Source organism: Lates calcarifer, linkage group LG8 (assembly GCF_001640805.2).
Source record: "Lates calcarifer isolate ASB-BC8 linkage group LG8, TLL_Latcal_v3, whole genome shotgun sequence".
NCBI lineage: Eukaryota > Metazoa > Chordata > Actinopteri > Centropomidae > Lates > Lates calcarifer.
The window spans coordinates 6,626,853-6,642,545 of record NC_066840.1 but is presented as its reverse complement, the minus strand read 5'-3'; the positions used below and the strand labels follow the sequence as shown (position 1 = coordinate 6,642,545).

At 42.3% G+C, this 15,693-nt stretch overlaps 1 protein-coding gene across 1 annotated transcript in view; it reads left to right on the top strand.

Moving 5' to 3' along the window:
- gria1a (glutamate receptor, ionotropic, AMPA 1a) overlaps positions 1-15,693 on the top strand; it is a 65,700-nt gene that overhangs the window by 12,896 nt on the left and 37,111 nt on the right. Inside the window, 5 exon segments of the mRNA XM_018675486.2 lie at positions 3,110-3,349; positions 7,115-7,299; positions 11,310-11,363; positions 14,130-14,288; positions 14,792-14,959. Of these exon segments, the coding sequence (XP_018531002.1) occupies positions 3,110-3,349; positions 7,115-7,299; positions 11,310-11,363; positions 14,130-14,288; positions 14,792-14,959 (806 nt within the window).

Genomic DNA, 15,693 nt, shown 5'->3' with positions numbered 1-15,693 from the left:
CATAAGGGCACCTTGACGCCTTTCACGTATACATCCATTTTGCAATATATCTGGCAAATATTGACATTTAATTAAATATTGACCAGTCAAATAGTCTCACTTTGATTGCAGGATATCTTCCCTTGTCCACAAGTAAAGAAAAATCAACCAGTCTCCATTCAGTGGATTTTGTTTCTTTTAATTCTGAACATCAAACAGTGCATCAAATTGTACAGATTCATAACTGATGAAGTGATAAAATCTAAGAGCAAGTCAGTAATGTTTCAGAGGCTGTGATTTTGTACTGGGTTTTAAACATTCATTGCTAGTATGAAGGATGCAGGTTTGCCTACCACCACCCCCCTAGCAGCCCTCCCATCATCCACAACTTCAGATGCAGGAGCAACTGTCACAAACACGCCCTCTTTGTGCAGCCGGCACAGACACGTCTGTCATTTGATATTTGGCTCATGCTAAGCAGAGGAACAGCTGCAGGGCACAGGAAACAGAGAACAGGGAAGACAGTAGCTGCGTGAGTTGTTTCTGACAGCTCCTCCTGTTGTGCTAGTATCAGTCCCTTTAGGATTTTTGGGTTTTTTTTTTCCCTTCTCTTTTTATGCTGCCCAAAACTCTTTGGCCACACCAAATGCAAATCAGCTCGTTGTTCATTCATGGAAAAAGTATAGAACGGGTGAAAATTTCAGCTCCGGAGACAGCTCCACTGAGGTTTTCTACATCTGTATGCATATGCCGAAGGATTTTGTTGACTTTTGGAAATTGTGATAGTTTGTTTCGAGTGTAAATAAGAATGTGGCGCAGCGGGAGTGTGCTGCAAATCCTCCATTATTTCAGATATTATCTAAGGATTTTGCAAAGCCAAGTCAGTTTTGCAAATTTGCCAATTCCTTGAGGGGAAACCTAATTATGACGAAATGTCCAAACACTCTCAATTCCCACTCCATCTTTCAAAAGTCCTTTAGCAGCTCTGTGCTGCTGTAATCCCTGCCAGAGAAACAGACCGTTGCCCGGGCAACCTCAGTCCTGCCGCCATGGCAGCTGTAACTGTGGCGAGGAGACACGGGAGTGCCAGGGTGGACAGGTGTTGCTGGGGTCTTCGAGATCACTTCAGGTCTCTCGGCCCTGCCTCCAGTGTCGTTGCACATGTGGAGCAAACGCTAACAAGCCGCTCAGACACAAACACACTCAATACGCCGCTCCTCTACTCTGCTATCTGAACTGAAACTGCTGAGTTACACTAATGTTCTGTGTCATGCTCATATCGAATTAGACGAGCACATGCTTCTCTTGCCAGCTCGGAGCAGGAGGTCCGTGCCACATGGCTGCATGTTTGTCAGACAGACATACTGTAGGTATGAGAAATGACTCATATTCAGTGAAACATGGCAACCTGCTGTAGGGCAGAGTAATGGGACACTGCACAAAAAGTCAAACAAGCTCTCATTACCTTTTATCCTAGCAGAACATGGGGACCACTGCTAAAATTGGTCCTAGAAAATTGTAAGGGGAAATATAATGTGTGCTGGTGGAAAGCAGTAGCTGAGAGAGTGTCCATTTACTAGCAAGAGCGTGTGCAGACCATGAAGGAAAGATAGTTCTGTTACTGAGTCAGTGTGGCGAGGCGCAAAATGTCTATTTCAGGGCTTGTTTTAAGTAGGGTGAGTCACCAGGCTTTTGGAGCACTAGAGGGCTGCATATGTGTGTCTGTGTGTGTGTGTGTGTGTACACACACATGTATTTTTATGTGATACCACTCTCCCTTTCTCACTCTCCCTCTATCTCCGTCACACACACGCAAACGCACACACACGTGCCTGCCCGGAGGGAGCAGGTCTGTGACAGGTTAGGCATTTTGGGTGCGGGCCATCCTTTCTGTCTTTCCCTCAGCCCCTAGCGGCGAGCTGGCCCTCGCGCGGGGGACAGGCAGCGACTTCAATCTGTTTGGTAAATACTGAGATAAGTAAGGCCCACCCATCAGCACAGCAGAAAATAGCCCAGGCCAGACCTGCGAATGCCAAGATAGCAGGCTATGCTGAAAGCACGGAGAGGATATACCTTCCGGAGAGAAGACTGTCAACGTAAATGAGCTATTTTAAGGTATTACAGGGTGTGAAGGAAGTCAGAGTGACAATGAGAGGAAGAAAAATGGACAGACTGAGGGAGAAAAGCAAATGAGAGATGGGAGCCGCCTCCTGCTGCCAGTAAAATGTCAATGGAACCCTGGGGATGCATTGATTAACCTCTCTACTCCTAATCTGCCTTCACCTCCTCCACCTCCCACTGAAGGAAAACACACAGGCCGGTGGTACACAGATGGACCAACAGGCCAGCTTTGCATAAACATGCCACAGGATAGTTGAATGGACAAGGCTATTAAAGCTAATTTCAGCTGAAAATGGTTGAAAACTTCTGTCTGGATTTCTGTTTATTGTAACTGAATTCAATTCAGTTTAGCTCAGTGTAATTCAATATAGGGTTGGAAGTAAACTATTTCCATTAATGATCAATCTGACTACAATGAGTGGATTCACTGTTTGCTCTATAAATCATTAAAAAATAATGAAAATGCTAATCATAATTTTCTAGCCAAAGATGATTTCTGCAGATACTTTTGTTTTTTGTTCAATCAAAAGTCCAAACTCCAAAGACATTCATTATAATGTAAGATGGGTAAAAGCAGCAGATTTGCACATGTAAGAAGCTGGAGTTAATCCACTAACTGATTATTTGACTTATAATTTCAGCTCCAGTTCAATACATATTTGACTTCTACATGAAGAAATCTGTACGGCATGATTTAAAGTACAGTCAATACAAACCTACATATAATGCATGTGTCACAAAATAAGAAACAAGACATAACAGACAATCATATTTAATTTTTATTGCATATTATGCAAAGTGTAAACCAACTACATGAAGCTTCAAATCTCCAATTTATTTTATGGTTTCTTACAAACAGACACAGTGGTGTGCATCAGAGTAGTGTGTGCCCACTTGATACTTACTTTTAGAGGGATTTTTCTCAGATTTATACAAATATTCCATAATCCTCTAATAAGGTAACTTTCTTCTCGTTCCCTCTCTGCCTTTTCTCTTCTGTCACTCACAGTTTGCTCCCAGTTCTCCAAAGGTGTGTATGCCATCATCGGCTTGTATGACAGGAAGACGGTCAACATGCTCATGTCCTTCTGCGGAGCACTGCATGTCTGCTTCGTCACGCCGTCCTTTCCCATCGAGACGGCCAACCAGTTCGTCATCCAGCTGAGGCCCGAGCTCCAGGACGCCCTGGTGGGAGTGATCGACCACTACGGATGGACCAAGTTTGTCTACATGTACAGTTCTGATTCAGGTAGGAGAGAGAATTTATTTAGCGTTCATTTGTTTTTATACAATATCCTACATGAGTGTAGTCACTGTTATGGTTGACATTGACATTATTTTCCTTCTCATATCATATCATCATTTCATTCATCTTTCAGCGTCGAAATTTTATGTTTTACCACTGAATTTCTCAAACATAAGGAAAATATCCAGTTTTACTACATTTACATAAAGACAGTTAGAGCCAACAACCACCATTAGTCGTTTTCAGATTGCCATGGTGACAGCAATGAGGTCAATCGTAGCTATTGTGCAGAAATGAGCAGCCATTAGAACATTTATTTTAGACCACCATCTTTGTACAGACAAGGAACACTGAAAAGAAGCATTGACCTGCACTGACTAATAGATAAATCTCGCAATAGAACAAAAGATAATGCTTTTCATTGAGCAGTCCTCCACAGTAATGTGCTTTGCAACAGTCCCTTTCCAGTAGAATGCCAAAAAAAAAGAAAGAAAAAAACACAAAAAGTGATGTGGCGCTCAATTTAAACAACTTAATAACGCTCCTGCAGAGGCAGAGAGAAATAAAGTAGCACACCTGTCGGCCTCCTGCTTCCCCATCTTCCTCTCCTTTCTAGACCAATCAGCTGTGTCCTTCCCATAATGCCATGCCATCTGTCCCAGGTGTTGTGGGTTTTGGAGCATGACCACAATGCATGTATGTTTTTTATGTGTGTGTGCGCACGCCCAAAAGCATGCATGTATTTAAAGCGTGCTTCTTGCAGATGCAAATTTGCACACTGCAGCATGAGGGCTCACTGCAGCTTTTATGTGCTCATGTTTTTGACTTGTGTGAGAAAAATAAGCAGGCTTAAGTGAGCTTTAAGAGACAGATGCCATCATGTCATTCTGCACAGCACACTATCAGGCGTTGACAGGGGAGATTTCACAGTGGTCTCCAGCCCTATTGATGTATGATGGCCGTAGCGCCACACATGTCCCACAGATTTTTTTTTTATCTTCTGTGATCCCTTCATTATCCACTCACAAACTGTTGAGTAGTGTGTGTGTGTGTGTGTGTGTGTGTGAAGGGTCACCCCTGTGTGATTGAGTGGTGGGATGGAGCCAGTGAAATCCATATCAGTAGTCCTCTGTTGCCTGGATACTACGCTGCAGTCACCCTTCCTACAGGGTTATTTTAAGCCTTTAAGAAAAATCATATTTAGTTGTGAGAAATTTGTCTGGTGTGTTTGTGTGTGTGTGTGTGTGTGTGTCTGAGTGTGTGTTTCTTCCTAATATCTTCTTCTTGATGATATTGCCTATGAAGAGACCAAAAGTTCTTTAATTTATGTATTCATATTTCTAGTTTTTCAGTCCATTATCTGAAAGTGGACAAGGACATACACATATACCATATGCATATCACTTTTTTGCCATCTCCAGAGCTTCTTCCCCTTTTTTCTATTAACATCTGTCTTGCTGTCTTCCTGTGCAGCAGCCGCTAATAAAAGTGCCTCTCGTTTTTATTCTCAGAAGCCAAGAACAGGAAAACAAATTTGATAGCCCATTAAACCTATCATAAACAATATTCAGGAAATGGTTTCCCAAAGTGTTATTTTCTCTTCCCTCGATTGCCTGGTTCCCCGGTCTCCATGTAGTGCCTCTGGCCAAAAGGGTGCTTATGAGAGCCAGATTCTATTATGATATTATTCTCTTCCAGGATGCCTTTGGAGAGGACCATTTTTACCTTGGCTAGTCCTACGAGCCTCCCCTGTCAGACTGGCTCTGATTTATAGGGGAGCATCAGGGCACATAGCTACATTAAAAAAAGGCGAGAGGATATTCAATGCAAACACAGTGAGCCAAAAAAACTAAAACAAAAAAGAGAAAGGGAAGAAGCAGGGGAGCTATGAAAAACAGATGGAAGATATGTAGAGATAAGAATTGTAATAGTTCAGCCACACTGATAACATTGAAGGAAAGTTGACTCCAGGTGTCTCTGTAATACATTACAGCACAGAACAGTCTCAACACTAAGCGCTGATGAGATTCAAGCACTAATTTTAGCGCATCTTGACTGCTGCCCAGCTGTATGCTCAAGAGCTGGAACATAATATACATATTGCAGAGGCAGATTCACAAACAGATAAATGCAAGAGATAAAGACGATTAAAGAGGGAGCAACAAAAGAAAAGAAGTGAACTGCTGTAGACAGCCTCCTTTTCATAACATGGTGTGGTATGGTGCTGTCCATGGTGCTGAAACCTTCCACTGACACTAGGACTCCATTCATAGACAGTTGTCCATTCTCCTCAGGATCCACTGACATTATTCACGACCGTGATTAACTGTCTCCTGTGTTGCCATGCCTATCATTGGTTTCACAGCTACTATTAAATCTGTCAGCACCAAGGACTACAATTATTCACTCATGAGCTACAGTGAATGGAAAGAGACACCATGAAAGGCACCATAAGTCCCCATGTACCTTCCCAGTGATGCTTTACAAACCCCTGTTTATCACCTCCTTTCAACATCCCTGCATTTTCCTGCTTGTCTAATTTATTTACATATACTGTATTGTGGTCATATGTGGAGGTGAAGCACCATCCATCTTTTTATTTCTTAATGACCTGGTGTCAAATAAGCCAGCACAAATTGCCTGGAGAGCAGCTGGTGTGCATTCAAATGAGGCTGGGCAATCGTCTTTCAGAGGCTGTGAATGCATTTCTTATTCTTCTTTTGACAGGCTCTGCATTGTTGTGTTTGTGGATAAGCCATTTTTACATTTGCTCAATGTGCATAAAATGCCTGTGTGAACATGAACCAACAAGCCTGGAGGATATGCAAAACACATCATGTACAGGCCTATGGTGGCTTTAATAGTGTTTGCCAGCTTAGTGGGGAAAAAAACCAAATACAGCTACATCATGTATTAGTTTACTTTCCTAAATGTTGTAATTGCTATAATTCATTTGGGTAATGGCTGCCAGTCTGCTGCGGGTGAAATTACTTTGCTTACTCTGTGGAACAACTGTGGCTGCCAGCTCGAGAGGAATCTGATTGGTCCACTGCCAGCAGCGAAGGAGTACAACAGTGAGTCAGATTGTAAATCAGAGCTCAAGATCAATGTGTTCCCTAATCGCCTTTTATTTTCTGTCTTAGCATGAGCCCCCAGCTCATTGGCTGCTCCGCCTGCTTCTCTGTGATGCTCAAGTGTCTCAGCAGCGTATCGGTGACAGTGTAATTGAGTAGCGCCACCTGTAATTGGTGCTTGGAGGGCGTAAAGCTGGCTGCGGGCGCATCGTCCATGATGATGCACGGGCTGATTATTTGTTAGTGTGGAAGTGGTGATTATTTAGCCCGGCGCTGTACGAGCTGGAAAAGCACACCTGTACGTGTCAGTGTGCTTAATGGACTGTCCCACTCATTACACTTTATCACTGAAGCTACAGGGGAGATTCTGATGGATAAGCTTATCACAAGCAGTTTGGTTTTCTGCACGGCTTCTGTTTTGTTCTCGAGTTGTTTTAATTTATCTTTCAGCTCATAATGTAACCACACACAGTATAAGATTAACCTGCACATAATTTATCTCTCACGCCGCCTAATAAAATGTAGACTCTCGTGGTTCACTTTCAGTAAATGAATACCCCACCTAGTCATTCATTACTTCATTCATCTTCTTTACAGAACTTTTGGTGTACATGCCCACACACTTAGCTCCCAGAGTTCTAGTTCCTATACATCTCCCAGAGAGTTTTCACCTCTTTACCTTCTTCTCACCCAGGCCTGTCAGTGCTGCAGAAGGTCCTGGACACGGCAGCAGAGAGGAACTGGCTGGTGACCTCGGTTAATGTGGAGACCATGACTGAGGCCTCTTTCTTAAAAGTGTTCCAGGATTTGGACAAGAGGAAGGAGGGCCAGATTATCATCGACTGTGAGACTGAGAGGCTCACTGGCATCCTCAAAAAGGTAAAGAGCTTTTCTCTGTTTTTGCAACGAATGGGGGATTATGTGATTATATTAGAATTTACAGCATAATGCAGTTTCAGTTTAAAGAATGCAACCTCATAGTAAATAAAACTGTACTGTACGTTATGTGATGTATTAGCTCCCAATGATACAAGTAGGAATTTGTACATTGTCAGTGAATATTCCTTTTGGAAACATATTAAGCTTATTATGAACTGAGTAATTAGCCAGCACATTATACTTAAAAGATGTCTTCAGGGAAAATGTATTGGACAAATAAAAAGAAAAAAAATACACCGAAGAACAAGGCAGTGCAGAGGGGGTATGAATGAAAAGTGGGGGTTGGGTGGTGGCGGACTGCTTTGGTGTTCGGTCTCCTGGAGCATCAAGGAGAGTGAGCGATAAATAACACAGCATTGGCATTTGGAGTCGGCAGTTCCTCTGTGATAGCATCATCACTTACTCACCTCCGTACTATTGAAAGGGAAAAGGATCCTGGCATCCTCCCCTGAACAGAGATTGTCCAATCACAGCTTAGCAACCGTAACTAGGCATGGCAGGTATGTCAAGCCTTGGATTTCACTGCATGTTGAAGGTGAAGTGTAGTATTAAACTCAGCATTTAAATCATTTGGATCTTTTTACAGCCTTTCCAAAAACACAACAGCAAACAGTTTAAGAAATGGATTAAACCGTGTTGTCTGTCTGCTCTAATGTGAACTTAGCATGTCGGGCTAATTAGCTAACAGTAATAACTTCCAAGGAGCATTTAATTTTGTAACTACAGTAGCTTACCATTTACCATTGATACCATATTACTTTAAAAGTTATATTTAATAACAACAGTTCATATATACTAGTAATAACAAGACCTTGATGAATACAGAGTGATCTACATTACGCTTCCATGGTATATTTGCACGCTGGCTACACCTAGAGCACTTTAGCTATTCATCTGTCACGTTTTCCTCTACTATGACGAGTACAAAACGATGTCTTGACTGCTGAAAATGAGTAAGCTGCTATGTCTCCTGTGTGAAATCGAGAGCCATGCTTCACAGAATACAAACAAAGCGCAGTATAAAGTATAATAACAAGTCTTCTTAGTTCAGCTAGTTCACGGCTCTGTATTTGCACCTGTCACTGATTGCTCATCTGTGTTTTTACTATGAGTAAATGTCTGCTGTGATGTAGCTGCTATGTGCTGTGATATAACAAGCTTTACAGACATGCAACAGTAACTAATATAGCACATCTGTTGTATTGTATTGTTTTGCTTGTTGATCCTGATGATTATGTCTTCAGTACAGTTGTGATTTTATAAGGAAAAAAAAAACATGTGCACTTTCATGGTGTTCATAACACACACACGTGCACACAGATAGTTCCCATCTGTATGTGTAGGCTATGTCTGCTCTGTGTGAATGTTATTGATGGCCCGGTGTCTACAGTTAAGGTTATTGCATCAGTTCTCACCAGTTTACAGGAGCTCAGCCTGAGAAGTTCTCCATTCAGACGGCCATCATCAATCACCCACATCTGCTCCCTGCCTCCACACTGCCCCGCCTGTGCACCTAAACAATGGCGAATACACACACACACACACACACACACACTTCTGCCCTTTAAACTCACTCCTGTGTTCATCTCATTCATCTCATACAGTACACAGATTCTCTTACGATAATGTCACTGACAGTATCCTGAGGGTGACTACTCGTGCAGACTGAATGTTGATCTAGTCTCCTCAGAGAACATTTATTGTAACAGAGGAGGTAACTCGGATTGTGTTCAGAGAGAGAGACAAAAAAAATGACCCGTTCTCTTGGGGCTGAACTCTGAATGACTCTTCAAATCTGCATGTATAATTAAAAAACGACTCACATCCAAAACATTTCCATCTGACAGTCCACTGTGGCAGTAGTGTGTGTGTTTTCCCCCAGGTGTCTGGTGTATTGGTGTCAGCTCCTTGTGTGTGTCTCTCCTCCTTTCCCTCTCAATTTTCCTTGCCTGGGGCTCGGCCGCGGGGCCCGCCTTGTGCTGAGGGGGTCAGCATTAATAACAAATGCCACCTTCTGTCATGACCTACAGCATCATTAGACACACACATACACATAACACACAAACAAATGAGTACACTCAGCGAAATATACACAGGGGGAAGATGCTCACAGAGAGGAAGAGGAGTGAGGTCATGCATGGAGATATTGAAATTCTTTATCCTCTGTGCTAAGGCTCTTAATTGGATGGTGCATGGCTTTAAATGAGTGCTACCCACTCGGCCTTATTTTATGCGACTGCCTCGGTATGCTATTTGTTGTATAGCCGGCTCTTTATTTATGCACAGGCGAAGTAGACATTCACTTAAAGTGTCACCATCTTTTTTTTTCTTCATCTTACATCTGCATTTAAATGTCAGTCAAAGTGGTGTCCAACATGACTGCATCATTTATAAATAAACCAGCTCTGGCACTACACTACACAGCTCTCCCTGTGATGTTCAAACCACCCTGACCCCTGGTGCTCGGCCGACCTGTGTCGCCCACAGTCAGAGAATGACAGCAGCGCAGGCAGAGGAAGAGATATGAAGTGTACAGTAGGCGTGGGAGAGGGGCTTGTGCACAGTTCAGCCCTGACACACTGCTTTATTTGATGATATTGTTAGACTGTGATGGAGTTCCAGGGGAGGCAGAATATTGTAAGTTATTTAAATATTAGATCAAAGATCAAATCAGAGCTCTCAGGGGAACTGCACTGAAAACAGAGGAAAGAGCAGAAAGGAGGGGGGAGCAAATATAGTAATGTGTACAGTATCATGTTTACAAATGGATGACTAATTGCAGGTTTACTTGGCAGTTTAGCTGCATTAAATGTTGATTTATTCATTCACTTTCTACTACTTCTATTAAGTCAATTGACTTTATTTCCTATTTTCATTTAATTGTTTATTTTGTAGTAAAAATTGTGATTTCTTGCTTTTTAATGTTCAGTTTTGGCTTTTAGGGTGTGACTCACTTTTATTTGTGGTTATATATATCTGATATTCATTTATTTAGTTGCTATTTAATATATGAACAGTATTAGTGGTGGTTTGTGTGTAGTAGATATAATATGGTTTTGTTTCTTTTTTTTCCTGGGTAGTGGGTGTTTGGCCAAAGGCAACAAAGTTGTAAGACATAGCTCTTCACAGTAATACTTTTTATTACTGGAGAGAGGAGAGGAGAGGAGAGGAGAGGAGAGGAGAGGAGAGGAGGAAATAAGCAAGAAGAAGAGGGGAAAAATAATGGAGAAAAGGAGAAAAGATGAGAGAGGGGGCAAAGAGAGAACAGAGGAGAAGAGAGAAGGAAATGAGAGAGCAGAGGAAAGGAGATGAGATGAGATGAGACAAGACAAGAGATGAGAGGAGAGGGAAAAAAGAGGAGAGGAAATGAGAGAGGAGACAAGGAGACAGGAGAGGACAGCTGGAAATGAGAGAGAAGAGGACAGGAGATGAGACGAGACAAGTCAAGAGACGAGATGAGAGGAAAGAGGAGAGGAAGAGAGAGAGGAGACAGGAGAGGACAGGAGAGGAGAAGAAAGGAGAGAGGAGAGGAGGAGACTCCAGAGGAGAGGTCATTTTAGTCATGGCTGTTTCTGTCATTTTGTTTAAGCCACTTTGATAACTTTTATTAAATGGAGTTGGTAATCTGTTAATATGTTGCCTTTTTACACACAGATTAAAGCTGACATTTGTGAAGTTAGTCGCCCTTTTATAAAGTAGTTTGTTTAGTGTTGACTCCCATTGCTCTGATTTCCTGTGAGCCTACTTTCTGTCTGTCTCACACAAGGTCAAGTACTGTACACTGTACCAGGCACACTGCTGAGACGCTGTCAAAAGCCTCCCCTCGCTCTCAGATGCACACACACACAAAAACACACACACAACCTGACCTTGTGTTTTTGTATTATGTATGTATGTGTATGTAATACAGGAATTTAATTCTCTATTTCTCCTCTACCCTTGTCTTCCAGATTGTTGAACAAGGCAAGAATGCAAAGAGCTACCACTACATCCTGGCTAACCTGGTAAGGAGTCATTGTTGTGACATGGTGTCTTTATTTGTTTTTTGAGTTCTGTGAAGATTTTCCACATACTCCTCTTCATACTTTCATACCTCGAGTGAATTTGCACTGCCGTTGAATGTGGCTTCTAGCAGGATTTCGGACTTTCAGCACTTTATTGCCAGTTTAATATACTTGCATGTGTCTAATAACTTAGCCTTAAACTGTCTGGTTTTATGTCTTTTATGTTCTCTCACCCTATTTCCCTCTTCGGCTACACCAATATATTTTTTTTCCCCTGTGCTGTCAAAGCTGCAGACGTAACAGTTTCACAGTAGTAGACTTACATACCAGAAAAACCTCTGACAGCCGAGACAGAAATCTATGCAGACTCACGGTGACAGAAAAAGGTCAGGGAGCCAATGTATGCAAGCTTATATCCATTAGCTCTCTTTGTCTGCTGCCATTTTCTCAGCGCAAATGGTATGTAGACCCCTACAGCACCGTTCAAACTCGCTAAATGCGACCAAATGAAGAGAAAATTGACATCAACAGAAGCTGTAGTAATAACAGCATTAATATGCAGCTGCTGGCTTGAACAATTTCTCACTGCCGGGGATTTTAGATTGTCTCAATCTCTCTTGTCTGGCCAGTTTGCCAGATTCAATTTTAAATGATAAGACTTGGATGGTAATAACAGCTGATACGCAAAGTGGCCACCATCATTTATAAGGGATCTGTTAAAAGGTTTGTGCAAAAAAATTACTTTTTCTATGTTCTTGTGCCTTTTCATAATTTTACTAATTTACTTACTTGTGTGTACGTCTGCAGCTGTATGCCTGTGTGTTCTGAAAAACAGAACAGGGTGAGCACAGTGCAGTAGGGAACAGAAGAAAGAATTTGAGTAAATGTCTAAATGTGGTTAAAATATCTGTCTGAAATCCCCCCCCCCCGCCATGTCCAGTGTTAGAAAGGCTAGTTTCTATAGTAACCTCCTCAGCTCACTGCACTGCATTAGCTCATACATGGAGCAGAAAAAAAGACGACTCTGTCTGTTCAGCTGAGAAATATGGACACCTGGCAACGCACACAGGTACATTAGGGAGATGGCAGTGAGAGGAGGGATGGAGACTGAACGCGGCCCCTCTTCTTTGCTTGAGCTAGCTTTTGTTTTGTACCAGTCTGACCTTTCCCAAAACATGAAGGGCATGAAGCATTTTCAGCAGCCAGCCACTTCTACTTCACTTAATTTGTCTTTACTGCGTGAAAATGAGGATCAGAGAATGTAAACAAATGAGAGTTTGAGGCAAACAAATGGCCATGAGAGAGCCAAAGCTTCAAATGACATGAAACGAAATAACATCAGAGCATAGAAGGGGTAGAAAAGTGTGTGTTGACAGATGCCTGGCGAGAAGGAGACAATCCAGCGAGGCACCTTTTCTTCTCATCAGTCAAAACTTTGCTCTTAAAATCTTCGACAAATTGCAGACAAAAATCGTCTCCCCCGCTCTCTCACTCTGTCTCTACTCCCACCCATTCCCACTCGTCTGCCTCTTCTTCTCCCCACGCTGACAGGCAGCCTGCTGAGAGACTGAAACTGCCTCTCCCACTCTGCTGCTGCTGCCGCCTTTCTCCCGCTCTGAAAAACAGTCTTCTCCACATAATAGTCAGGGGAGGAAAAAAAAAAAAATACAAGTAGGAGATACCACATTACAGTAAATCGCTTCTTTCTCCATTCTACTCTGCCTGAGGCATCCCTCGCATTGTTCACAGTAGCCCATAAGGGTTTGATCCTGCCATTGTTAACAGTAGCCTATGAGGACTCAGTCTATCAGAGATTAGCTGCAGACTGCTCCTGCCATGAAATGAGGTTTTCTATTTTCTTTCTCACTACTCCTGTCCCTCAGGAAAGACAGGGATGGAGTCTGCTCAATGGGATCACCTCTCTGAGTGAAAAAGAAAGATTTGTCATTTTCATTATGCCATCAACCCTTACATTTTTGATGGGAGAGTTAAAAACGTGCGTTCTTCAGAATCACTCTCTGGTTTCCAACCTTTTCAGCTTGTGTTCCCCTTTACAAATCAATGTCTACCTCTGACCCGTTTTCACTGCTTTCATATGTTGACTGGTTTTAGATGTAAAATTACAGACTCATACACATTTTCTATCCTGTTAATCATCTAGCACAGTGGTTCCCAGCCTGGGGTTTGGGACCCCCTAAAGGGTCCAGTAAAAAATCAGAGAGGCCAAAAGAGGATTAGATGATGATTAAATGGAGAAGAAACAAATTAAAACAGATTTTTACATAAAATCAGATTGATGTTTCTGTAGTTTTTCTAAATTTCACGGTTCTTCTGGGGAAACACTAGATACTTTGACACCTTCAGGCCTCTGACAATCCTTCAAATGAAAAAAATCTGTAAAGAAGTAACCTCTCTTTAAACTTTCAAACTGCTCTTGGCTGAAGTCCACTTTGAGGCATTACCTGTGATGAGGGGTTGCAAGTTGACATTGATTTGTTTCAAGGGGTCACAAGTCAATAAGTGGGATTGTCACACTAGCTAACATCAAGATAGAGATTATGGTCACGTCATTTGAAATGCTATCAGATGAAACAAGGTACGCTTAGTATGCCTAGAAATCTTGAATCTGCTTAAATGGAAGTTCTCTTGTTTTTCTCTTTGTGGTAAACATTATTATAATTATATAATTTGGAGATTTTTTTCCGGAACCTGATTAAAATCATTAGTTTTACAGATTTCCTCCACCTGTCGTTCTCCCCCAATTAGGGTTTCCTGGACATCGACCTGACAGACCTGAGGAAAGGTGGCGCGAACATCACGGGCTTCCAGCTCGTCAATAACTCAGAGCCCACTGTCAGCCGCGTTGTCCAGCAGTGGATGGAGTTTGACAATAAGGACTCCAAAGTGCCCAAGAGTGGACTCAAAGTATTTACCCTTCATTCTCCTATTTGCTCTCCTTTTTCTTTTTATTTCCCTTATTCTGTCTTGAAAGCATAGATTCAAGAAGTTGTAAAATAATGTTGGATATGCTGAGAGTTCCTCTGGCATGTTGTCATGTTCTTTGGAGTTGTGATCACCGATTTTCTGTGTGAGGTTAGGGTTACCTCGGGTTATTTCCCCTGTTAGTAGGTTTGTTTGTGACTGCTATGAAAGGATTTTCATTAAATTTAGTGGTCAGATAACCCTTGATCCTGTCTTAGTTTGTTGATCCAGATGTGGGATTTCTGCTATTAGATTATCATTGATTTTTAGCCATAGCAACTGTCCCAGCCAGCTGAGATAGAGGATTGATTCCAAATCCAAACATTTATGCGTTCACAGAGTACAAAAAAAAATAAACTCAAAATGCCTTGCCTCTCTTGAGCCAAGACCTTTATCAGTTTTTATTAGCGTTGCTTATGTTTGAACTGTCTGCTCTCTCTTCGCAGTACACAGGCGCTCTAACATATGACGGGGTGAAAGTCATGTCCACGGCCTTCCAGAACTTAAGGAGACAGAGGATAGACATTTCTCGCAGGGGCAACGCTGGAGAGTGTCTTGCCAACCCACCAGCTCCCTGGGGACAGGGCATAGACATCCAGAGAGCCTTGCAGCAGGTCTGCGCACATAACATAGAAACACGCTCATAAGGGCACAAACATGCACATACATGGACACACTTGCACAAATTCTTGAGTGGCATTTTGACTAACAGCTCCTGAGTCGGGGCTGGCTGAACAAATTAGGTCTCATTCTGTCGCGTAAAGTTCACATTAAGTCGTGGGAGAGCTCTCCAGTATCAAATGTGACATCATGGCTAGTAAACAAAGCCTGCGGGCAATAACACTCAGCCATGATCATCATGGAATATGACATCAGCAATTGAGTTTTGAGATGTAATATTTGGCAATGCAAATGGAAATGCTGGACTGGCTGTGTGACTTCTTGAACTCATGCATCGCACAGACACACTCATGCATCGAAAAGCACGTACATCGAGGAACAAGGAGAATTATTTCATTATACTGAAAACACCAAATCTTTGCAAAAACACTGTTCCCAATTAAAAAGACAATTAATGTCAAAGATGTTATTTGTTTACTCTTAAACCCCATCTACATAGACTATGAATAATGTATAATAAATGCGCTATGTTTACAAGGGCATACATGTGATTCCGTGTGTGTGTGCAGCCTGAGGCTCTGTCTGCAGAGCGGCTGTGCAGAGGCCTGCTCAGAGTCAATCTAGCCATCTGCCTGCGGATAGACTGGAGATTGAAGCTGTGTTCGCTCAATTAACTCCATCACACAGCCAAGACAAACACACTGCACTGTACACATACACGCACACC